This window comes from Argentina silus (genome assembly GCF_951799395.1).
Source record: "Argentina silus genome assembly, chromosome: 9".
NCBI lineage: Eukaryota > Metazoa > Chordata > Actinopteri > Argentiniformes > Argentinidae > Argentina > Argentina silus.
In genome coordinates, this window is record NC_139663.1 from 5463383 (window position 1) to 5489010 (window position 25628).

General features: G+C 42.7%; 4 protein-coding genes across 4 annotated transcripts in view; 2 read left to right on the forward strand and 2 right to left on the reverse strand.

Moving 5' to 3' along the window:
* Window positions 1–427: 427 nt before the first annotated feature.
* tspan10 (tetraspanin 10) lies at window positions 428–4754 on the reverse strand (the record flags this gene model as incomplete). Its single annotated transcript, XM_083676446.1, has 3 exons — window positions 428–740; window positions 2642–3264; window positions 4659–4754. The coding sequence occupies 3 exons, from the start codon at window positions 4752–4754 to the stop codon at window positions 428–430; spliced, it is 1032 nt and encodes a 343-aa protein (XP_083532572.1).
* A 5761-nt stretch (window positions 4755–10515) lies between these two features.
* Window positions 10516–13972, forward strand: LOC310810282 (uncharacterized protein). Its single transcript, XM_083677980.1, has 4 exons — window positions 10516–10591; window positions 11263–11426; window positions 11790–11916; window positions 12740–13972. Exons 2-4 carry the CDS (start codon window positions 11324–11326, stop codon window positions 13041–13043), a joined length of 534 nt encoding a protein of 177 aa, XP_083534106.1. The 5' UTR covers window positions 10516–10591; window positions 11263–11323; the 3' UTR covers window positions 13044–13972.
* Window positions 13973–16100: 2128 nt separating this feature from the next.
* On the reverse strand, window positions 16101–18573 carry LOC310809487 (immunoglobulin lambda-1 light chain-like). Its single transcript, XM_083676762.1, has 4 exons — window positions 18443–18573; window positions 17935–18267; window positions 17490–17519; window positions 16101–16664 (listed from the first exon to the last, which is right to left on the reverse strand). Exons 1-4 carry the CDS (start codon window positions 18480–18482, stop codon window positions 16339–16341), a joined length of 729 nt encoding a protein of 242 aa, XP_083532888.1. The 5' UTR covers window positions 18483–18573; the 3' UTR covers window positions 16101–16338.
* A 4889-nt stretch (window positions 18574–23462) lies between these two features.
* LOC310809253 (serine/threonine-protein kinase LMTK1-like) overlaps window positions 23463–25628 on the forward strand; it is a 30701-nt gene continuing 28535 nt past the window's right edge. Inside the window, exon 1 of the mRNA XM_083676447.1 lies at window positions 23463–23520. Within this exon, the coding sequence (XP_083532573.1) occupies window positions 23466–23520 (55 nt within the window). The 5' untranslated portion in view covers window positions 23463–23465. The remainder of the gene's footprint in view (window positions 23521–25628) is intronic.

Here is a 25628-nt window from a genome sequence, read left to right on the forward strand (position 1 = left end):
AAATGAATCACAAGTGAAATGATGTATGACACATATTCGGTACTTTAAACCTAACCCTGCGCTTTGAAGTCATGATATGACCTGGAACAAATCGCTCCAAGATAAAGGTGGGTAGTCAACATTTAGCTTTGTCTAAGGTATGATATATCATATATCATATCATAGCACCAGATGTGAGACACAAAACAACTGGACCAGTACATAAATAATGTGGGAGTCATTAAGATTACATTTCGATAAAACATCTGCCTCTGTTGCTATTCATTGTGCCTTGTCCACTGCATCTCCTTTGGATGCTAGCTCATTGCCCCTTTACCCCTTTAAGAGGACATGTGAAGGGGTGTGGGAATCAGAGAAAGCAATCCAAGTCAAGAAGAGAGGTTACATTAGGTCAGGTGTCCATCAGAGTGTAGTGATACATCAGTCATCAGTCTCCTGCTCTAGCTTTACTCCACTGGATACTGTCCAGCAGTCGTGTGGTGATGAAGAGAACCAAGACCTGTACCCCCAGGAGAACGACGCCTACTGCCCCTATGAACCCTGTATGCTGCTCCACCCAGCGGGACATGCCCCCCAGGCAGCCCCCCAGGAAGACCACGCTCTGGGCAGAGAACTCGCTCAGCTGCTGGGCCCCTACACCACACTGGGAGTTCCACACTGTGCCGTTCTCCAGAGGGTCCACACAGCAGGTAGCAGGGACACCACAGGCCAGGACCCCCGGGGCTGAGCAGTTGTAGTACCTGTGGGAGACAGGGGACAAGGGAAAATGTGTTTCTATTCTTGTAATAATAGTGAGTGTTCTTATGTTGTTATGTTACATAATGTGTGCTTATTGTTGAGGTCAATGCTGTGTACTACAGTATAGCTGTGTGCGCTGCAGAAACATGATTATTATTGGAGGAAAGCCTGTACTGTAGCAAGAGGGTGCCCTCATCCATTGATTGAGAGGAATTCATTGATCCTTGCAATATTAACAAGTGTACAGTAAACATGTGGTCCCCTACAAATGATGTAGCGCCCCTCCATAAAAGGATGGAGAAGCCTGTGAATGAAGCAAGACGTTGTCTGGTTGTCTCTGTTTTACAGTGCTGTGTCCCCATTGTGCACAGGGAGGGTTTCCTCTTGGTGCAATCACCTTCTGTGACCAAAGAGAAATATAATTTGGGTGCCATTATGCTACTATGGTACTATTGAATTTGTTAGGCTATAGGCCTACTGCATTAGGCTACACTCCTTAATTCACTTACTGCATTCATAGCCAGACTGAAAGGTTACCAGAACGTGCAACATAGTCTCCGAATTATTTTAGTGGGGGTTCATTTCTGCAGACCAAGCAAATATGGTCTGGGGGATCATATTATCTGGCTATAACTGTTTTGACATAAAATACGTCAATATTATATTGGTATCATTATGACGTTGATATATATACAGAATTTAGACATTTCGGCCCTGCTAGAGCTTCCCCGGTCAATTGTAAGTGCTGTTATTGTGAAGTGGAAACGTCTAGGAGCAACAACAGCTCAGCTGCAGGCCACACAAGCTCACAGAATGGGACTGCCGAGAGCTGAAGAGCGTAACATGTAAAAATTGTCTGTCCTTGGTTGCAACACTCACTACCAAGTAGAGTTCCAAACTGCCTCTGGAAGCAACGTCAGTACAATAACTGTTCGCCGGGAGCTTCATGAAATGGGTTTCCATGGCCGAACAGCTGCACACAAGCCTAACATCACCATGCGCAATGCCAAGCGTCGGCTGGAGTGGTGTAAAGCACACCGCCATTGGACTCTGGAGCAGTGGAAACGCGTTCTCTGGAGTGATGAATCACGCTTCACTATCTGGCAGTCTGACGGACGAATCTGCGTTTGGCAGATGCCAGGAGAACGCTACCTGCCTGAATGCATAGTGCCAACTGTCAAGTTTGGTGGAGGAGGAATAATGGTCTGGGGCTGTTTTTCATGGTATGGGCTAGGCCCCTTAGTTCCAGTGAAGGGAAATCTTAATGCTACAGCATACAATGACATTCTAGAGAAGTGGCTGAAGAAAGAGTGAAACTGAGGCAGGAAAAAGAGAAGCTAGAGCAAGAGAGGGAGACCTCAAAGGAGATACTTAGAAAGACAGAGAAGGAAGAAGCAGAATTGTATAAGATAAGGAATGAGAGGGTGAAAATCAAAAGAGGTGGAGCGAGAAATGCTCAGGATGTGGAAGGAGAAGGAGACATTTCTAAAGGATAAGAAACAGATGGAGAAAGAGATGGAGGCGTCAAGAGGAGAGAGGCCGTGGTGATGGTGGCTGAAGTAAGAATGAAACAGAGCCTGGAAAAAGAGAAGCTAGAGCAGGAGAGGGAGGCATTGTAGAAGGCGAAGGTGAGCATGGTGGGGATTAGAGAGATGGTAGAGAACCTATAGATGATAGGTAATAGCTGCTAGGTTTACTATAGCAAACATGTATAGGTTCATTAAAGTTCAAATAACAATAATGTGAATCTATTTTGGTAGCATCAACAAAAAAAAGCATACAGTAAGTCACCAGAATGTACTATAGCTCAACAGCTAAGTTGTATATCATTCCAATTTGTATATAACACATACTTTTGACACACATAAGCTCCAAGTCAATAGTCACATCACATCATACTCACATGTTGATCTCCCAGTCACGGTAGTTGTCCACCCCGCAGCACTGCAGGCCTGTTTGGATCTCATCTGTGATGAACCTCAGGTCCAGGTCATCCTGGTAGTGAACCATGGCTGCCAGCATGCCTGAACGTAGGTAGCCCTCTATCTCGCCCTGCAGACTGTAGGCCACGATGGCAGCCAGGACCTGGGCCGCCACCAGTACCAACACTGCTGCAGAGAACATCCGCAGTAGGCAGCAGTTCTCTCTCAGCGCTCCCACGCAGCCCGACAGACAGAGCACAGACAACACAAAGCCCAGTGTCACAAACAGCAGCATGGGGTCTGTACCGATGTGGCCTATCTTCTCCTGGGCAAAGGACTCTTTGTTGATGAGGCCCCAGAGGCCCAGGGCCAGGACCACAAGGCCCAGAACAGTAAATAGCAGGTTGCTCAAGAACAGGAGGTACTTGAGTAGGTAGTCAGTCAGGGAGTAATACCGATGTGGTCTGGGTTCCCCGGTTCTCCTGGAGGACCAGTTATCCTGGTTCTGTCCATCACTTAATCCCAGATGTGAAGCTTGCTCATCCGTGCTGTTGTCAGTCCCCACATGCACAACCGATTCAGCTCCCTGTTTATCTCTGTTTGCCTTCAAAAAGAAGCAGAGAACAGCCATCAAACATTATGCCGTGAGGTTTCCTGACTTTCCCTGACATGACTGAACATATCATGCAACTGGAAATCCTACAGTAAATGTATACACATACAGTAAACACGTAACAAATAGTAAACATGCTTTCTATCACTGTACCTTTGGTATGAGTGGGCTGGTCTCAGTCTGTGTGGTGTCCCTCCTGGACCAGGGGAAAGTAATCCCCTTTATCGCTTGGAATATCCTCATATTCCCAAAAGCTGGGAGAGGATTCTCCCTCTCCTCTAAACTGGTCAGAATGATCAACTCTTGGACAGATAGAAGAGAGTACAGTATGAGGAAGAGAGTGAGTGAAAAGGAGGAAGTTGTGGGAGCTGTACAGCCCTGTGCTCTGGGCTACTAGGCTTGGGATTCCAGCATCATGTGATAGTCACAGTGGAGAGATTAAGGAGTCATCAGAGAACGCCTCAGTAAGTGTTCCAGGGAGAAGAGAGAGGCTCACAGAACAGACCCTACTCAGATCACATGAGCCATGTGATGAAGCAGTGAAATGACGCTTAAATCAGAGTTCAGAGTTCGGTCGTTGTTGTTTGTATTTGCAGGCGGAGGCAGTCTCCTGTAAATTAAATTGAGGCAAATAAAAATCTTGTATAAATGATCTGGAAGTTGCCATTTTACTATATTGCTGTATGGTCAAGGCTATGGTTCTAATCAAAATAGTTTGTCTCTGAAATATAAAAAGCAATCTCCTGGAAACTACAAACTAGACTCTCTAACTGAGACGAGTGTGCCATGAGCCTCTGGGTCAAGTTGGACATGCCAGTAAATCTTTAGCACCTGTGCACTTGGTATCTCCTCCAAAACTCATAAAACTCTATAGGCAGAAAACTGGACTCAGTCCCGACAGACACCTTCTCTGAGGAGCAGAGTTCTGGAGATATGTTATCCCTGCTTATATATCAACACAATTTATCTGGCTTTTATCAGATGAAGACTGATGACTTTAAGTGCAGGGACAGGATACAGTTAGAATAGTTGTGACCACATTCGTAGCCCTCAAGGGGCAGCAAAGACATCAAAGGCGTCATTGTACCTAGCACCCACAGCTCACTGGTATTCTGTTCTGATTCTCTTTCAACTATCAGTCACTCACCACAGTCATCACTGGTATACTCCATCATCACAGTGGTTAAGCATGGGCTGGTCAGTGGGCACTGTCAATTCTACAGTCCAAAGCCAGTTCTTAATACATGTAGGCCTACAGGTATGTCATATGCATGATTCTAGAGATGAGAGCACCTCCCATTGGAAAATGAGCTATACATTGCTATTAAAGTTTAGCTAGAGCACACTAGTCTCTTCCACAACTGTAAGGTTGTGTTGCAGCTCACCCTTGACAGCTGCTCATCCATCACTGGAGAGCCAATGGCAGCAAGGGACAGGCTGACAGTTTGGCCTTGTGGGTAGTTGGGAATCCAGGTGCTCATGCTGGGTTTTGGGTTCCATACTCTCAGGTTCTCTATTTAGCTTGGCTCTTGCTCTTGGTATGGATCTTCCCTGGTAGAAGAGCTAAGCACAGTATGTGTCCTGAGAATGGAATATGCAGATTTTCCAGCTTCTTTGACATGTTTTGGCTAACTGAACCCCTTACCTTCCAATGCCAGTCTCTCAGATCCCACACAGTAGTGGAACAAACTCTCAAAGGACCAAATTGTCCACCATTTGAACCCTTAATTAGTCAACATGATTTACAGTGAACAGCTGACACTGAACAGCTGGCACTATTCTGGCCTAATAGCAGTCTATTTCCAACCCTATATAGCAGCCAAACGTGTGCAACATGAACAAATGTGTCCACCTCAACAGCATAAGAGGCAAAACAGCTCTCAAGAGCTGTCAAATTGGTATTGATGTATTGAATTATAAATTCCTTCAAAAATACAATACAATACAATTTTGCGGTCTACACTCAATGAAGGTGACAATTACTATTCGTAATAATCAATGTATCACATGTAACATTTATATTGAACTACACAAGGCGTTTATTGTCCTCTTCCAATGTGGTTACATACAGTAAACAATCTATGCTGGTGTTTGTTGCAGCAGCTGAAAGGGAATGTTAAATAGTTTATCACCTCTCAACAGTATGAGAAAAGCGTCTGACTCCAGAAGCCAACTCACTTCTGCAGTCTAGTACGAAAACAACTCCATTCTTTTACAGTTGAGTGCTGTTGAGGAGCTGTCCAGGCTTGTTAATAGTTTTCTATTACCAGCTCCCGCAAGGCTACTCACTCTGTCATCATTTCAGCTGAACAACACATCCATACCTACAATTCTCATTGGTCTAGTCCAGGCTAAGCCTAAACTATACTTGAAGACTTAAACTACTTTTAGTGGGTTCTAAATGCCATTGGGTTCTAAAACACACACACACACACACACACACACACACACACACACACACACACACACACACACACACACAGATGTAAATGATCAGAGTGGGGAATCAATCTGCTGGTAATTAGCTCACCTGCTCTATATCTCCTGAGGAGTGTGAGAAGGAAGATCTCTTCATGTGTAGGAGTTCAGGGTTATGGAAAATCCTCCACCTCATCATAATTCAAGGGCGTTTTTTGCATGTGTGTCTGTTTCTCTTTGGTTCTACTCCCCCTCTCAATATAATGTTTCCAAACCTGCTTTTTACCCTCTTCTCTACAGCCCTTCATTGTGTACAAGAATGTGTATTATCCCTACCTGTTGCTCTTTACCTGTGGCACAGTCAATCCAGGCTAAAACACACCGCCACCCAAACTGTCGCAAACGTAGAGTGACCTTTGTCAGCATTTAGTACCTTTCTGTGTTGTCATTATGTGGTGTAATTTTGATTATGGCTGTGGTTGCAGCAATGAAAATACATACATCGTAAGGACTCCCAGTCTCTTTCAAGTTGTACCCTGAGTGAGAACATCCACCGCAGCCACATGTCTCCCCAACATGGAAGCAGTTATAATGTCAATGCTAATAGGAACCACTGATTCATATCGTAAAGGTAGATGAGGTCAGGTTACAACTGTTCTGTTTTTCTGTTGGTCACCAGGCATGAGTCCTGACAGGCACATGGTCCTAGCTGGAGGAAGAGACTCCCTACTGCATGTCTTCTGTTATGCCCCAAAAGATGGAGTGTGGAGGATATTTTCCAGAGTAAAATCCATTTTCATAGGTCTGATATAGCTATCATGCAGACTGCGATGTCTTGCTGTATGTCAACAAACAGCAGCAGGAGGGAAAAAGGGAGTGACATTAAGGTGAAAAACAGAGAGAGAGAGAGAGAGAGAGAGAGAGAGAGAGAGAGAGAAAGAGAAAGAGAGGCTCAGATTACCCCCTCACTGGCACCTAAGGTCCTGTGCTGTCATTCTTTCCTCAGGCCTGTGCTGGCCTTGCCCCAGACCTCTGGAAGGAATTAGTCTACTGCTTATGATCAAGCTGGCGATGAGGCAGGAAAGGCCAGGGCAGAGCCTTGGGCTGGAGCTGGGGATGAGGCTGGAGATGGTAATGGGGCTGGGGCTGGGGATGGGGATGGGGATAGGGATGGGGATGAGGCTGGAGATGGTGATAGTAATGGGGCTGGGGATGGGGGGATGGAGAAGTGGATGCGGGGGATGGGGATAGGGATGGGGAAATGATTTGAGTATGATCGCATTTGCTTACACACATCGCTCACTTGAATGGAATACACATCTACTTGGTCCTTGGACAGCATCTCTTTCTATTCCCTAACAGAAAACACTACTGTTGGACATCACAGCAGTCCGGGCACAAGCAACATATGCATCTCCCATAACAGTGTGGGGCCAATGTTTGGGTAGAACATCTTGTCTTCCTCTAGTCTCACTAATTCAGACTCTCCTTTGTTCGGAGATTAGACTTATTCTATCTTGTCATGTCTATGAGGGAATGATGATTAGGTTAGAATTGTTGCCTTTTAAACGATGATGACAATTAGCGGGAGAGTTCAGGGCACAGTCATCATCACTCATGCATCTCTCTCTCTCTCTCTCTCTCTCTGCAGAGATTTACGGTGGCTGCTGACAGGTTGGATTCCCAGTTCTCCTGGCTTGATGTCAGCCTTGCTGCGTTTCCATATCTCTCTGTCACCCAAGTGTAAATCCTTCATTCCAGACTCAGATGCACAATACATTTGTTTTCAACTCCTTCATTCTTCAAGGTAAAGGTAATTACAACTGTATTTTCTAAGCACTCATACAGTATATCACTCACACTCCAAGCATTCTAAAAAATACAAAAATAAACCGGTCATTAAAAAACATAAGCTGCATAATTACCATAGAGTAAGTAAGAAATTCAAAGAAATGTCTTTAAAATAGGCTTAGAATTACATTCAGATTGGACATGTTCATGTTTTCTGGTAATGAGTTCCACAATTTAGAAGCATGCACAGAGAAAGCTTTTGCCTTTTGCATATTCTTGGAATATCAAACAGATCCTGGAAAGTGTACAATGGAACTCAATCTCTTTTGTGAGGCACCAATAAATTAATTGGATATCATTGGATAAGTGATAAGAAACATCAACTTGACCGTTTCACATTTGTTCTCATGCCAAACTTAAGGTTTTTCCTTTTTGGAAGGATGTTGGAAGGATGTCACACTTGGGTAGACCTCAGTAATGATCAATGCTGTCTCCTTTCAGTATACAGTATCTCAGTTCCACTCTCTATCTTAATGTACCTCTATCTTATTTATCATGCAGTACACACAGGTCACAGTCTGAGCAGTGTTTGGCTGGTAATATTCATGTCCTCTCTGCACTCTCTGCATGTTTTCATCATGTTCTCTTCGTCTTGTTATTCTGCTGTGGAGCCTGATTACGTCATTGTTTCCAAACCTTCCTGAGCCTCTATGCTGGTTTGCACACTGTGTCAGACTGCATAACAAAGATTGACAACAGTGTAAACTAGAGTTGACTCTATTTCACAACACAAGTCACAGTACTCTCCCCCCCCCCCCCCCCCACACACACACACAAACACAATTAGCTAATTTGGCCCATATGTTGTCAGTTTAAGATAGTGTGGTATTAAAAGTAATACAGTTACTGCGTGTATAGCGCTGAAGAGACGGTGGTGTGGGTGAGGGTCTGATAGATGCCAAGGAACATTACCCAGTCAGATTCCTGTACAGTGATAAAACTGGAGATCCAGTTAGTACAGCATGCTGAATTTCTCTCTAAGACCTGCATGAGATGGGCTCTGCATTTTTGCATCACTGGATTGCCAGTAGAGGATCTTGAATGCAGTCAAAGGGATCATGTATTTTTCAGCTTGATAAGAACCTCACAAGCTTTGACAAAAACATACTTGCTGTGATGACTGGAGTCTCCATGAATATGAATATGCATGCACTATGAAGATAAATCATGAACTTGCTTTGTAACCGAAGTAATTGCTCTTGGTAAATGATGGGAGTTGGCAAATGTTTTGTCCTGCCTGCTATTTCAATATTAGAGAAAATGTGTTTCACTGATAAATTCTATTTTTTATTGAGACTCTGTAAGGAACAAACCTTATACGTTCCAGTCAGTCTTTTGGCCCCCATGCCAAAAGAGATACTGACACCGCTGTCCAACTCCTCTATTCCGGGAGCTCACAGTCTGTGTCATAATCCTGTCAATCATCATTGGGCTCTAAATTCATTAGGTGTAATTTGATAGAAACATATTTTTTAAGACAGGATTTTTCCTACACTAGCTCTCTTAGAGTCTAGATTTGGAGTAAAAAAGAGGCTCCCATAATGTCTTTGCTTGCAAGTGTAATAGGTTTTAATAGGTGCAACCTATTTCAGTCAGAGACCCTCGTGAGTCTAGATTTGAATCACAGATGATGACAGACTGTGTAGTCCTCTAATGTTTTCATAGTAAAGCCACACTAATTATATCCACGAAAAGGCGATGTCCACAATAGACTTGTACATTCTCTGAGCATCTCCTCACAGTTGGTCAGACCACAACATGCTGGGGTCAGAGCCACAGAGAGTTTTCGTAGTCCCACAGGAGGCATACATCTCTTCTCATTACTCCGTGATGGCTCTGCAAGGATCTACTTAACCATCTATGGACCCAGCTGGCTTGGACCCTGGGCTGGCCACAGGCCCTCCTCTCTCCTATCCACACAGAGAGAACAGACCAATGTTTTTCTGAGACGATCATATTTGGATCAGTGCAATTGGTTGTGTCAATTTCATGACGTCTATTTGTGACTGCCAGATTGATCACATAATACCAATGGTAGTAATCAAGACTTGTGTTTCTGTGTTACTTAAATGTTGAGTAACACAGAAAAGTTGAATAGTGACTACACCTCTCAATGGCTCCCTTTGAAATCTATCATCTCGAATAGCAGGTGATGCAATGACTACTGCCAATTTAGACAACGCACCAAGTGGACAATAATGTTTTCTTTTGTACAGATGATGTCAATTGTGGCCAAATGGTTGATCCTAGTGTTTCATTACACATTAAATGTATTTTAATTTCTCCATCACATGATTTTGATTAAGACCAAGCTTTTACGAGATGTTGGTGCACGTATGGTGTTCCTTGGTCGTGGGACTGCAGGGTCCGGTTCTGCAGCATTGATCTGTCCCGACATTTGGAGGGACTGCTGTTGGCTGGGCCCGTCAAAGCCCAGATGTTGTACAGACGATTACACTAGGCAGTAGGAATGCTGTGCTGGAGCTTGGAGCGATGCTGCTACATCAAACACCTCCACTGGATCTGAGCCCTGGCCCGGCCCTGGGGGAATGCATGATGGTGCGGTTGCTCTAAGCCACCCCCTATGAGGAACCCATGTGGAGGATAGATAAGGAATTATTACTTGGCTAGCATGGGTGTATGGATCATCTGTCATAGTACAGGATGCACAAACAGGCAGGGCTTCATGTGGTCAGGGATTTCACAATTCATAATTCAAATGAATGGCACAGCTTTTAGAGATGACATTGTATTGCAACAAACCTCCAAAGTGTTTATGAGTGTGTTTACTCTATGTGTGTGTTTAGGCGTGCGTGTGGGGTCATGTGTGTGTGTGTGTGTACACGTCAGGACTACACAGCCCTGTGGAGAGTGATCTCCTCATTAAAGGGGGCGGGAGCAGGTGGGGGATGGCTTAAGAGTTTAGGGAGACACTTATAAGAGAGCTGCCCAGGCCATGTTCATCCAGTGCCTCAGTGATACAGGATTACTACAGACTTTTCTCTGCTGCTTTAAGGAAAAACAGCCCATAGCTCAGCCTCACAATCAGGTAGAGTATTTACCATGCACCAAAAACCACTGGTAGCAAAGATTATTTCTTATTATAGAAATGAATTGATTGATGTTATGTATTAGGTAGATTAAATCACTTTTGAAAATAAATGATGGAAAATCATCTAACATCTGGTATAGTATTTGAAATTGGCCGTTTTGAATATACAGTAGGCTTAATTTACACTGCTATGCATATCATTGACGATAATGAATTGATTGATGTTATGTATTAGGTAGATTAAATCACTTTTGAAAATAAATGATGGAAAATCATCTAGCAACCTGGTATAGTATTTGAAATTGGCCGTTTTGAATATACATGCCTAATTTACACTGCTATGCATATCATTGACGATATGATTCACTTTGCATAATGTTGTATTTGTTTCAAGCTAAAAGCCTGCAGTTCAACAAATCACATATTGCTAGTGTTGGATGTTGTGAAACTCTGTTTGGTGAAAATGTTGTTTAGAAAAACATTCCCTTGATATTGGATGACATGAAAACAGACTAATCATCCACAGACCAAAGTCTAGTCTCATCTATTCCTAGTAAAATTATAATCATTTCAGCATGTATGCATTTTTATAAGGTGAATATGCTCTGCACATGTATTCAGAGAGGTTCTGTCCTTGTTTGACTCTAATTCCAGCCTTTCTCTTGTAGGCTTGTCTCTTTACCATAGTGGTGTGGTTGATGTCATTGTCCTGGTGTTGTTGTTGTTTTGATGAGGAAGATGAGGATGAGGAGGGCCCTGACCCTGCTGTCTATGCTGTCTCTATGTGGAGCTCAGAAGTGGAGAAAGGAGACATCTGAGTTGGACCACAAAGGTACAGGATGTGAGTAAATAGCTTGCATTAGTGATTGTATTCATTTGTTTGTACTTTCACCTCTTTAAAGTAAAACGTATCTATAAACTTTTTATATAAACTACTTAAATCAATGGAAGTGTCTGCCACATCAGAGTGCTTGATATTACATCTATCATAGTTTTTCAAGCAAACAAGTGTGTACTGAGCATCAATTGATGATGTAGTATGATGCTGAATTAATTAATATTTAATTAAATATGTAATTAATTCATTAGTGTTAATTAATTAAATATGAATTAATTAATTGTGTGCTAACTGGCTTGTGATTAAATATCATCACATCAGATTCAGATTCACATAAGTGTGGTTACTCTTCCATAGACGATACACACACCAAGAGCTGCGCTAACCTGACCCAGGTGCTGGACAACTGGAAGTATGCCATCATGACCCAGGTGAAGGACCTGCTAGTCCACGACCCCACCTCCGTCCTGCCTGAATATGTCAGGTAGGAAACACTGTCAACAAGAAAGAGGATTCCTCATCTGCTGTGTATAAACATAGTCTCTGTGAATGCATGAGAGAAACAAGCAGTGAGAAGAAATGGAAGACAAAACGAGAACTTATGTCATTATGTGATTTCTTATTTTTTGCTATACTATAAATGAATTCGACCTTTTTGCTCATCGCTTGACCGTTGGCCAGTCATTGGTCATTCATTTGATCGATGACTGTAGCGAAACATTAATGAGAGTTTTTTTTGGTGTAGTGATGACATCATTATGGAGAGACAGAGCTCCAAAAGAGCTGTTGGACTTGGCTCAGTGAACTGATGAGAGGTCTGGCCCCTAGATGACTAGCAGTGACTAGCATTGACCCGTTCCTGGAAAGACTGGTTTCTGAGTCATAACAGCCAACAATACACACGTGTATCAGCATGTTTTCTCTAAGCGTTCTCCATTAACAAGTCTGGATGGACTGCACGCTCAATGACCCAGCTTGATGTGGTCCGGGAAACCTCTCATTGATGTTCAATGAGGATCCCACATTTTGTGTCTGCTGTCCTGATGTTTCCTGAAGATTACATAATTACATAATATATTATTATTATAGTGTGAACTTACTCATGTGGTCCAGAGGACTGAGGTTGGGATTCCCCAATGGCACAGGTGTGTAGATGTCATGGTGTTGTAATTGTATGCATTGTCATTCCTTTACCAGAGCAAAGGCATAAAGTCTGCTGTGTCCTGACTGTTCCCTCCATTCTAGTAATCTTCTCTGTTCTGTCTCTGTCATTCCTCTGTGCTGTTCTGGGCTCCAATTTGGGCTAGAATCCAGCCTCTGTCTGATGCTGTGAGAGACCTCTACAAGCAGTTCAACTCTCTGAAGGATGAGCTGGGGACACTCTCCAATAAGTTCAACAGGGTGGAAGCCTTCGTGGATGACCTCCAGGCTGGCAAACTCCCCCCTCCCCCGGTGTGGACTGCCCCTCGCCGCCCCATACGGAGGGTTCCGTCCAGCCCCAGGCTACCTCTGAGGGCACCGCTCAGGGCACAGATGAGGGCACCAGATAGGGGCATGAGCACAGGGCAATGGTCCACAAGGACAAGAGGAAGGAGAGTGCCCAAACCTTAGGGATTATTATAGTCTCTCATATCTATATTCCTTTAGAACAAGCATGGACCATCAAAAGCAAGAACTGACATGTGCTCCAAAACACAAAGCTACACTCCTTTTGAGAACCAGAAAATGTACCATGTATAGAAGACAGCTACACCATATGATTCATAATAGTTTTGACCCTCCTGTTTTGACGTGTTGCTGAGTGGTGGATATGATGTGTATAGTCATATCAAAACCATTGTACCTGCTTTAGATGTATAATATCATATTTCAACCTGTGTGTGGTACTCCAAGACTCATGCTTGTCGTGATGCATCTGTAAATGGGGCAAATACATTATGTTGTGGGAGGGTAGAGGTTCTGAAGGACCGTGAGCCACCAGGTGGCAGCATATACCCATATAGCATATACCCATATATATATGTGTATATATATATATATATAAATAAATATATACCAGTATCACACTTCTCTGGTTCAATGCTCTCATAAATGTATGGTGACAATAAAACATCACTGCACATACTACATTTATGACACAGTACTATGAAATATGGTAATGAACACAATGACATGGGCTACTGCATCAAATAGGCGAGAGTAGAATGTAATCATGTCTTTCCTTTTCAAATTAACTGTCCTTTTGATAGATTTGGCTGATTATTACAGTATATGAGCCTTTGTAACTGTAAGTCTACCTTTAAAACGTTATCAAAACATGAGGCTCTACACTTAAATGCTTTTATGAATCCACTGCTATGCCATCTCTGGTTGCTCAGGATTGATATTGGACTAAAATGTTATCAAAATGCACAAATATGTCAACTTGTTGTTGTAATGTTCTTTATTAAATCTCTGCACAATACAGTTTATTGCAAAGCTGAAACAATTCCTATGTTTTCAATTTGCAATGTTGCTACTGATGTGGTAACATAAAACAAATGTGTATGACCACCACAAGAAAGAAAAGTCAGTCTCTTTTCAAACATGTAGATTTTCTCTCTGTATGCAGTGCATCTCTGTTGATACAGTAGGTTGATATGATAATGATTGAACAGCTGCAACAGCCACCTGTTAGATTGCCCAACATAAAGCAGAAGTGAAGTCAGTGAGGGTTTTTGTCCTGGTGTGAATCACTGTGATACATAATCTTTACCAGAATCATCCAAAGACTGACAGTAATGGATACAGGAGAGCTGTGAGAACGGTATAGAGGGAGAACATACTGAGGAGACCCACCAGGGACTTGTTTATACCAACGGACGGAGTTTCCATCATATCTACCAATGTTACAGTCCATAGTGACCTCCTGTCCTGTGGTCTTGGTCAGGGTTAAAACAATCACACCATCAACACAGGACACACAGAAGAATAACCATCAGACTCATATCGATTTGTTACAGTAAATATTTGGAAGAGATGACAAAATGAAAAATATTAATGAAAAACTATACCTCATTCAGAGCAGTCTAAAATATCTATTTGTCATTAAAAAAATGATTTACTTTCATTGTTGATTGACATACAGTAGGGTTGCTCTTTACAGTGCTTAAGCACATTGGACTCTTATTTCCTCTGAATTATCAAAACTCCTAATTGTAGGATAAGAAACGAATTGAAGGGTCTTCCACTGTCATCCCACCTTAAGCAAATCACAAAGTTCAATACCTTAACTATTTGACACTGCAACTGTGAAACACTAAAACTGTACCAGAGAGGAAGATGGCCTATAGAATGATGAGTAATTCAGTCTTAGTCAACTCCTCTGGCCACCTGCAGATCTATCGAAACTGACTGGGGCAGCAGCCCACAGTTCTGAGAGCAGAGGAGTTAACCTCTTCATTTACATGGAGTTATAAATAAGGAGTTGAGGGCCAGCAGGTGTGTCCTGGGGGGGGGGGGGGTGCAGGAAGGGAGGAAGAGGGTTAAGTAACGCATCACTGACCTGCAACTCAGTGTTAGAACCACAACATGTCTCCTGTGTCTGACTCTGATAACATGAGATATTAGTTATGAAACCATCAGCTTGTTTCTTGCTACCAGTGGCCTAGCTCCATCTGTCCCTACTGTATAGTGGGTATTTCCAAGGTAATGTTGGTGGTCCTATGTCATTCTCTCATGTGTGTTCATGGCAGTGCAGACCTTAAAGAGTTAAAATGTTAAGAAGAACACACACGTTATACACTTTTCCACTGACAAAGGGCCTTCTTTTATCAGAAATACCATGTAGTGTTTATATGATGCTCTGAGTGGTCTCTGTTGTCTGCTTCAGGTGAACACCATAATAAACCATCTTTGCTTTACTAGACAGAGCAGAGCATAAGGTCAAGAGGAAGGAGAGTGCCCAAGCCTGGACTGGACCATCAAGGGCAAGAGCTGACATGTGCTGCAAAACATAAAGCTACACTCCTTTTTTAGAATCCAAATGATTTATAATTGTGTTGCTGAGTGATGGATATGATGTGGTAATAGTAATTTCTAAAACATTGTCTCTGCTTTAAATGTATCATATCATATTTCAACCTGTGTATTGTTACTCTCAGACTCATGCGTGTTGTGATGCATCTGTAAATGGGGCAAATACAGTATGTTGTGGGAGGGTAGCGGTACTGAAGGACCTTGAGCCACAAGGTGGAAGCATACACCCATAAATATAAATATAAACCAGTATCACACTTCTCTGGTTCGATGATCTCATTAATGTATGTTGACAATACAACTTCCCTGTACATTCTAAGTTCATGATACAGAACTATGAAATATGGTAACCATATTCACTTTTAATGGATGACATGTTATTGCAGTCTTGTGTTGATTCCTTCTGATACTGAACAAACAGGAAATGTCACACTGACATGGGCTACTGAATCAGACTGTCACCATGTCTTTCCTTTTAAATCAACTGTCCTTTTGAAAGATTTGGCTGATTACTACAGCATACAAGCCTTCAACTTTTAAAACATGATCATTACGTGAGGCTCTACAATTAATTGCTTTTATCCACTGCTATGTCATCTCTGATTTGATATTGGTCTGAAATGTTATCAAAATGCACACATTTATGTTGTTGCAATGCTCTTTATTAATTCTCTGCACAATACAGTTGATTGCAAAGCTGTAACAATTCCTCTGATGTCAATTTGCAATGGAACACGAGAGGGTCTACTAATACAAATAATCTGTGATGTACACTGTTGACCAATGTATTTTTCTTTGTCACATCATTTCTATACCAGAAGAGGTTCATAAGCACTAACAGTATGAGCTAACATATAATAGCAAAAAGCATTCTGTGATATAATTGATACTACTCAGTGGTGCACTCAGACTTGTTGATCTCCTTCACTGAGGACTTTGACCCCACAGACACTTTGCATGAGTAGACTGTGTCCTTATTCCATTCAGACGTCTCGATGGCCAGGTAGCTGCTCATCTGGAATGTCTTGTCGGGTTGCGGCACCGCAGTGCTCGTAGAGATCCCGCTGGCGACTGGATTCCCATTGGCTGTCCAGCTGACCTCTGCGTAGCCCATGGCCATCTGATTGGCCAGACACACCAGAGTGGCTTTACTGGACTTCAGTTCATCACTGGATGGAGGGAGGATGGTCACGACAGGTGCAGGGAGCGTAGAGCCTGGCCAGGTGGAGGGACCAGAACGTATTACACAAGATTCTATACTGTAGGCTTTATATAACTGCAATTTAAATGGTACGTTTACTCCAAACAATTTACACTAAAATAATGTATTTCACAGTAATTAAAAAGACATGCTACATTATATTTTCACTGTTATACTGTACCTGGTTGATGCTTGATCAATTTAACAGATTTGCAAGTAAGTAAATGTACAATGAAATTCAATCAATTAAAATGTAATGCCACACGTACATGACATAAGAAAATCGTATTCACAATTACACAACGCAAAACAGGTCTTGTAAATACCTAATTCTTAATTCAATGTGTACACTTACAGTGCATTACAATACATGTACCTGCCTATGAAGATAACTACCATGACAATAAAAAAAGTGAACATCACTTGATAGTACGTGTGAGCAAAATGTTTAAGATAAGATGGAAACAAGTATTATCTCAGAGTAAGGGTGAATTCCGCTGTACTGGAAGAGACAACATCAGTCGTAATCTCAGACAGCAATGCAGAGCAATAGAAGATTAAAGGCATTTATTCTGAATTGTCAAACTGTTCCATTATACAATTAAGTGTTTATGATACATTGCACTATAATTTAGGTATCAATAAGCATAAGTAAAATACATAAATTGCTACATAGAGTATCACATTGTGAATGTGTCCTCAGTAAGTGATTTGAACAGAATTTTGGATGAAATTTGAAAATAAGTTTAATCAATTGTATTCACGGCATGTTGCTACTGATGTATTGAAGAAAAACATGAAACAAATGTATAAGATTCAGAAGGTAAAAGGGTACTCACCAGTGACAATCAGCTTGGTGCCTTGTCCGAATACCACAGTGATTCAGTTTGTATACACGGTCGTACAAAAACCTCCTGACGTTCACAACAGAGAGGAGAGGAACTGAAACATCCTATTCAGGCAGCGCTTCACTCTGTCTCTCCAATCCAGTCAAGATCATCACATTCTTTTCAAGAACTTGAATCATCTCTGTTCAGCAACCGTACACAATCCCATTACTTGTGTCTTGTCCTGTTGAATCCATGAGTCAAAGTAATCCATTAAATTAAATCTGGAATTGATGATGATGATGATGATCACGATGATGATGACGATGATGGTAACGACAATGACGATTTTCTCTCACGATAATGATGGAACAGCTGCAACAGCCACCTCTTAGATTGCCCAACATAAAGCAGAAGTGAAGTCAGTGAGGTTTTTGTCATGGTGTTAATCACTGTGATACGTACTCTTTAGCAGAATCATCATATGTCTGACAGTAATATACTGCAGAGTCTCCAGCTTCTCCCTGCTTTATGATGAACTGGTAGTCTGTGTCTGAGAGGGACTTAGAGTTGAAGCGGCTGGAGGAGAACCCTGCTCCATAGTTGTCAGGAGAGCTGTGAGAACGGGCTAGACGGAGAACATACTGAGGAGCCCCACCAGGGACTTGTTTATACCAACTGACGTAGTTTCCATCATATCTACCAATGTTACAGTCCATAGTGACCTCCTGTCCTGTGGTCTTGGTCAGGACAGAGGGCTTCTGGGTTAAAACAATCACACCATGAACACCTGAGGACACAGAAGACGAACCATCAGACTCTTATCTATTTGTAATCAAAACATTAAAAAGTTATTAAATGTGTATAGAAATGTGATAAATGTGTAGAATTCCTGACATGTCAGCAGACAGTAAAGGTATGGTAGAAATGGTCAAATGTAATCAAATAAATTGAAACTTCTTTACCTGTCAGAGCAGTGATGAGAGTGCAGAGTGTCCCCAGCATGTTGTCAGTGTGTGGTGTGAACGGCCCTTACTGTCCAGCTGAGAGATGAGCAGGGTTGGAGTGTGAGGAGAGGAGAGGCTGCAGGACCCACCTATAAGGACACAACCAGGGAGGAGGAGAGGGAGGAGACTATAAGCAACCAATCTTCTAATCTGATTCCAGAATAAAACATCCAATCAAGGAATAAACAACAATTTAAAAAATAAATATTTTTTTACAGACTGGAGTAGAAACCTCTCCCAGGCTCATTGTGTGAAATCAAAAAATAAATAAATAAATAAATAAAAGTTGTAAGTAATATAGTAATTCAGGATGTACGATATTGGAGAAGAGTACACATAGGAAGGTCAAATTTGAATACATAACAGATGATTGTTGTTTCAGAAGTACTGATCTTCATTCATCCTTAATCTTGTTTTTAGTTGAAACGTGTGTGAAACTCCTGTTCATTCTCAACTGTCAGAGGTCATGGGTCTGTATTATCATTGAAAATGGTACTATTAAAGAGAATCATGGAATGATCAGTTTGTGTTTGCACATGTATTAAGTAGCAAAACATAGTGAAGATTGACTTGACATCATTTTTGACAGTGAGAGCTTATTGTCTGAGCAGCGTATGTCAGAAAGCAGAAGTGAGTGTGTTTGGTGAGGAGGTTTTTGTCATGGTGTAAATCACTGTGATACGTTCTCTTTAGCAGAGTCATCCCATGTATGACAGTAATACACTGCAGAGTCTCCCTCCTCCACATTATTGATAGTCAAACGATAATCTGATTTAGACTGGTGATTAGAGGTGAATTTAGGAGAGGAGAAACCAGAGCCATATGTTACTGAGCTCCAACCATGGTGCCACTTTAATACAAACTGAGGAACTCCTCCTGGAACCTGTTTATACCAGCGAGCAGAATGATCAGTGACTGTCCCCAGGTTACAGTCCATAGTGACCTCCTGTCCTGTGGTCTTGGTCAGGACAGAGGGCTTCTGGGTTAAAACAATCACACCATGAACACCTGAGGACACAGAAGACGAACCATCAGACTCTTATCTATTTGTAATCAAAACATTAAAAAGTTATTAAATGTGTATAGAAATGTGATAAATGTGTAGAATTCCTGACATGTCAGCAGAGTAAAGGTATGGTAGAAATGGTCAAATGTAATCAAATAAATTGACAACTGAAAACTGTATTATCATTAAAAATGGTACTATTAAAGAGAATCATGGAATGATCAGTTTATGTTTGCACATGTATTAAGTAGCAAAACATAGTGAAGATTGACTTGACATCATTTTTGACAGTGAGAGCTTATTGTCTGAGCAGCGTATGTCAGAAAGCAGAAGTGAGTGTGTTTGGTGAGGAGGTTTTTGTCATGGTGTAAATCACTGTGATACGTGCTCTTTAGCAGAGCTATCCCATGTATGACAGTAATACACTGCAGAGTCTCCCTCCTCCACATTATTGATAGTCAAACGATAATCTGATTGAGACTGGTGATTAGAGGTGAATTTAGGAGAGGAGAAACCAGAGCCATATGTTACTAAGCTCCAACTATGGTGCCACTTTAATACAAACTGAGGAACTCCTCCTGGAACCTGTTTATACCAGCGAGCAGAATTATCAGTGACTGTCGCCAGGTTACAGTCCATACTGACCGTCTGTCCTTTACTCACTGTCACAACAGGAGGCTTCTGTGTCACCACAATCACACCACTCACACCTGGGAAATAACAAGATCACACAGAGTAAAGATAACCATCCAGACTCAGTAATAAAACATGAACTAAACCATCCAGTAAGTCAGTCTCCTTACATGTCAGAGCAGTGATGAGAGTGCAGAGTGTCCCCAGCATGTTGTCAGTGTGTGGTGTGAACGGCCCTTACTGTCCAGCTGAGAGATGAGCAGGGTTGGAGTGTGAGGAGAGGAGAGGCTGCAGGACCCACCTATAAGGACACAACCAGGGAGGAGGAGAGGGAGGGACCCTGGAGTTAACCTATCACCATTTACTTTCATTGTTGATTGACATACAGTATGAGGCTCAGATAAAGATCCACAGATTTCACTCTCATTATATGGGTTGCTCTTTACAGTGCTTAAGCACATTGGACTCTTATTTCCTCTGAATTATCAAAACTCCTAATTGTAGGATAAGAAACGAATTGAAGGGTCTTCCACTGTCATCCCACCTTAAGCAAATCACAAAGTTACACAATACCTTAACTATTTGACACTGCAACTGTGAAACACTAAAACTGTACCAGAGAGGAAGATGGCCTATAGAATGATGAGTAATTCAGTCTTAGTCAACTCCTCTGGCCACCTGCAGATCTATCGAAACTAGACTGGGGCAGCTGCCCACAGTTCTGAGAGTAGAGGAGTTAACCTCTTCATTTACATGGAGTTATAAATAAGGAGTTGAGGGCCAGCAGGTGTGTCCTGGGGGGGGGTGCAGGAAGGGAGGAAGAGGGTTCAGTAACGCATCACTTACCCTCAACTCAGTGTTAGATCCACAACATGTCTCCTGTGTCTGACTCTGATAACATGAGATATTAGTTATGAAACCATCAGCTTGTTTCTTGCTACCAGTGGCCTAGCTCCATCTGTCCCTACTGTAGAGTGGGTATTTCCAAGGTAATGTTGGTGGTCCTATGTCATTCTCTCATGTGTGTTCATGGCAGTGCAGACCTTAAGTTAAAATGTAAAGAAGTTAAAATGTTAAAATGTAAAGAAGAACACACACGTTATACTTTTCCACTGACAGAGGGCCTTCTTTTATCAGAAATACCATGTAGTGTTTATATGATGCTCTGAGTGGTCTCTGTTGTTTGCTTCAGGTTTTTGCACAGTTAGTGTTGGTGGTCCTTTGTCCTCCTCTGCTGTGTGTTCATGTTAGTGCAGTCCTTAAAGAGTTAAATTGTCTAAAAAAGTACAGTCCTCTTTCTGATCAACAGAGGGCCTTCTTCCATCAGTAATGTTTATATGAAATCCTGGTCTCTGTTAGAAATTATTTTTATAAACATCTCTGTAGTCCGCTTCAGATGAACACTAGAATAAACAATCAGTCCAGTTTACAGTAAAATGTCCTGTGGTGTTTTAACATGTTCACTGGGCTCATAAATGACCTGTCTGCTTTACAGCCTGGGCTCTGAGAGATCAGCTTACAGGCTGGTGGTCACTTTTGAGAAGACTGACAGGCAGGTTGAGAAAGAGAGAGAGAGAGAGAGAGAGAGAGAGAGAGAGAGAGAGAGAGAGAGAGAGAGAGAGAGAGAGGCGGGGTCATGCATGACAGAGCACTTTGCACAGTGCATGAGTGTTTATATCTGCATTTTGTGGTGTACGAAGTGCAATTACAAAACTCCAATCATAGCCAATCGTAGTCTACATGTCTTGTTGTATTTAGTTTGTTTCTTATTATTTTCTCAGTGCTGAAATGGCAACAGATGGTGTGGCCTACCACTCCACAAAATAAGTTCCCTCACAGGAAAAATAAAAGTTATTGTATTGTATTGTATTGTAATAAGATGGCAATGGTGGCAGCCCATTTGACCCTGTCCGCCCATACACCTTTGTTCTCTAAACAGAGCTGTCCCTGAACTCTCTCTTTGTCTGTTTTGTAATGTGTGCCTGTGAATGGTCAGCTTGCACTAACAATAGATGTTTTCTGACAGTGGAAACAACATAGAGTAGATGCTTACTGTATCTTTCTCTGAGATCTCAATTCCTTCTCAGATTACGCAGACTTTTATGTGTTGGTTTTTATTCAAACCTGGGGTCAAATCCAGTTGATATACACTCATCAGCTGAATTACAAATATTAAAGCACAATAATGCATTGAGGAAATAAGAGGGACAGAGGAGGAAGTAAGCAGTGAGTTGATAAGAGGACATGTCTTTCTGTGTTTTTGACATTTTTCCAGGGTCCTTGTCAGAAGCAGGAAAGAGGTCTGGAGAGGGGATATTATTACATTATCTGGTCATGGGATAGATGCATAGTGTCCCATAGACAGGAATAAATATGTCAATCAAGCCCGTGGAAATCAAATGAAAGATAGATAGAGAGAGAGAGAGAGAGAGAGAGAGACTGTGCTCTCTCTCTCTCTCTCTCTCTCTCTCACACACACACACACACACACACACACACACACACACACACACACACACACACACACACACACACGATAGAAATTATTATTTATATATATTATACTCTCATTATAACCTGTACAACCAAGTGAACAGGTACATTCCCAGACGCAGTCCCTTCACTCCCCCTCTTTTCACTCCTCCTAGCACCCCCCTCCCCACTGGGAAGATTGCAGATTCCGGAGCGGAGTCAGCGAGATTCCAGAACCAGGACACCTTTTGCAAGATGGCGCTTTGCCTGGCGGCACAGCTTCTCAAATGCGTAATGAATACCTAATATTCTTAGGGATAGCGAACATACATAATTCTATGTTTTCCGTTATGTTGCCTTGCTCTTCTCAGAAGACAGTGCTCGAGGAGAAATGGATTTTTGAGAAGGATGCAACTGGAAGACTGCCAGAGGGTTGGTGCAGAGACAAAAACGAAAACGATGTAAATAGCAGAATCACGTCGATAGGCGCTCACCGTATGTGTCCCTGACTCAGTACGCGACACTGAAAACCACTCCAGAAATAACCGGTTAGATGACGGAAAAGCGTGGGAGAAGCTATTGTTGTTATTGTCTGACAGTCAAATAAATGGCTGCGGTCTCACATTCTAAACAAAAAACAACGGAAATGTTTATCAAGATTTGTTTCTTAATCCGATTCATCTGATTGTGGAGTAGAATAGCGCGCTCGGCGTCTCCAAGAGTGTCACGGAATAAAATGCAGCATTTGTCTAAAATTCGCCTAAATGTCCTTTAGTCAAGCATTTTTCTTGACCATTTCGTATTTTCTGTACCCTGCATCACATCTCAAGCCTAACAAGGAGGATGTTCGTGGCTTTTCCTGTGATTGTCATGTCTTCAGCATTTTTTAATTCTAGTTTTGCCTTCAGTTCCCATTTTGACACAGGTAAGGGTCCTCCAGATTAAATTGACTGACTGACACATACATCACTGTGATGCAGATGCTATCTGAATGACTTTACAGACTGACTATCAAATACACACTTTATCTGCTGCATTTATTTGTGCTGATGAAAGTTATTTTTTTGTATTTATAATGGTGACTCTTCTCTGAACCTGGCTTGTGGGACAGGTGTTGGTTAGGCTGCTGACAACAGGACACAATTGTGTGTCACTGTTTATTACTGTAGGCCTATGTGAGGTCCTCCTTCCCTCTTTCATTCATCATCATCATCGTCGTTATCATCATCATCATCATCATAATTTCCTTATTTGCTCTTAAGGCTGTGTAGACTACTGTTGGCTGGCCTGTATTTTATTTATGGAAGCATGACACATACAGTAGTCTTATCAGTGGGGCTGCCTTTTCCCCTCTGTATTCAGACCCCCTGCAACATCCCAGTCTCTATGGTAACCAGAGGGGAGGATGGTCCTATAGTGCTGTGATCCTGTGTTGTATGACATGTCATCTTAACATGGGTAAAGCTGAGGGCGTTGAGATGTGTGTGTGTGGCGTCGCAGCACCAATGCCTGCCTCAGCCTGTGTTTTTCTCATGGCAGAACTGTGCTGTATCACTTGATGGGACGGGGTGGGGGGAAGGGGGGCGGGGGGGGGGTGCCTTTTCTGGGTCCGCAGTGAAGAGGGAGAGGGAGCTCATTGCTAGCCCAGCATGTACACCGCTCCTGCTCCTGTATGTGTTTGGTGGGAGCAAGCTTCTCCCAGTTCCCTGGATCTATGTCTCGATGGCTCTGGCTGAAAAGTAGTGTTGCCTGTCTGCAGTATTGACTGAGACCCAGAGAGCAGGGCAACTGGACCCAGGGCAAAGCCAGCATGGTGGAGAGGTATGCCCAGGTGCTACTGCAGTGCTGCTGGACCATGGTGGGGGCGAGTGAGGGAGAGAGGGGGTGGGGGTGCTGTGCGGATAGCCCTGGTGAGGAGTTGAATTAGAGCAGAATAAATAAGTGGGTGCTAAACAGGTTTGAGAGTGTCCCTGCACTAGGCTGTGTGTGTGCTGAGCATACAAATGCCATAATACAGGAGCAAACCTCTGGTGTAAAGGAACTCACTCACTCACTCACACACACACACACAAAATACACACACACACACACACACACACACAGGCACACACACACACACACACACACAGGCACACACCGACACTGTATTTCCCCCTCTCTTCATCTCTCCCTTTCCCTATCTCTCTCTGTTCTCTATCTCTATGTCTCTCCCTTTCTGTATCCCTCTCTGTGTATCCCGCTCTCGAATCTTTCCCCTCCATATCGCTTTGTCTATCTCTCTATCAATCTGCCTCTCTAACCCTCCCCCCGGTGAGGGTTAGTAGGAGCAGTGGGGTTGTGTTGTTCAGAGAGTCACTCTGTATGCAGTGCAGAGCAGAGCAGAGGAGTGCAGAGGAGTGCTCCATGCTGGCCAGTGACTGGTTGAGAGTCTGGCCCCAGCCTAGACTAGTGCACCATTATGTAAACCCCACCACGGTCATTTTATTGTGTCATTTCAGGTGAGGAGACACTCCTCAACATGCCAAGGAAATTATGGGTGGAAAAAATGCCTGCTTCACTGTGGCTCTTCTGGGCTTCCCCCTAATCTAATTGATGGGTGGCATTTTCTTTGCGGAGGGGAGTGCAGGTTTTCAGAAAAACCCTCTCAGGAATGTGGACCAAAACATCCAGTTTTTTTTTTTCCCTCTCCTCGTGTCAGTGGATTCCAGAATGTTCCAGAGGGGAGTCGAGACGCACTGCTGTGTCATAAGACACTGAGTATAACCTGGTGTTTGGGATAGGAGGACAAACTGTCGATCTACAGGGTCTGAGATATAGAGCTGCAGCAGTCTTATCCTGCAGGCCAGGCTGTGTGTGTGCTTGCGTCTTGGTACTTGGCAGCAGGCTAACAGGCTACAGGTTCCTTCCCTTGTCACAGTGATATACATGGCTCATAACACCAGCCAGTCGCTAGCAGTCTCTTACCCCGACCGACCGAGTAATGGGATGGAGAATCAATGTTGCCTAGGCGATGGGTAGGGGTGTACGATGACC

Coding starts and splice junctions, on each gene's coding strand:
- LOC310809487 (XM_083676762.1), bottom strand. CDS start 18,482: ATGCTGGGGACACTCTGCACTCTCATCACTGCTCTGACAG. Junction 18,268..18,442: donor TCTCATCACTGCTCTGACAG/GTAAAGAAGTTT, acceptor CTGTGTCCTCAG/GTGTTCATGGTGTGATTGTT. Junction 16,665..17,489: donor CACCAAGCTGATTGTCACTG/GTGAGTACCCTT, acceptor CCACCTGGCCAG/GCTCTACGCTCCCTGCACCT.
- LOC310810282 (XM_083677980.1), top strand. CDS start 11,324: ATGAGGAAGATGAGGATGAGGAGGGCCCTGACCCTGCTGTCTATGCTG. Junction 11,427..11,789: donor ATCTGAGTTGGACCACAAAG/GTACAGGATGTG, acceptor ACTCTTCCATAG/ACGATACACACACCAAGAGC. Junction 11,917..12,739: donor GTCCTGCCTGAATATGTCAG/GTAGGAAACACT, acceptor AATTTGGGCTAG/AATCCAGCCTCTGTCTGATG.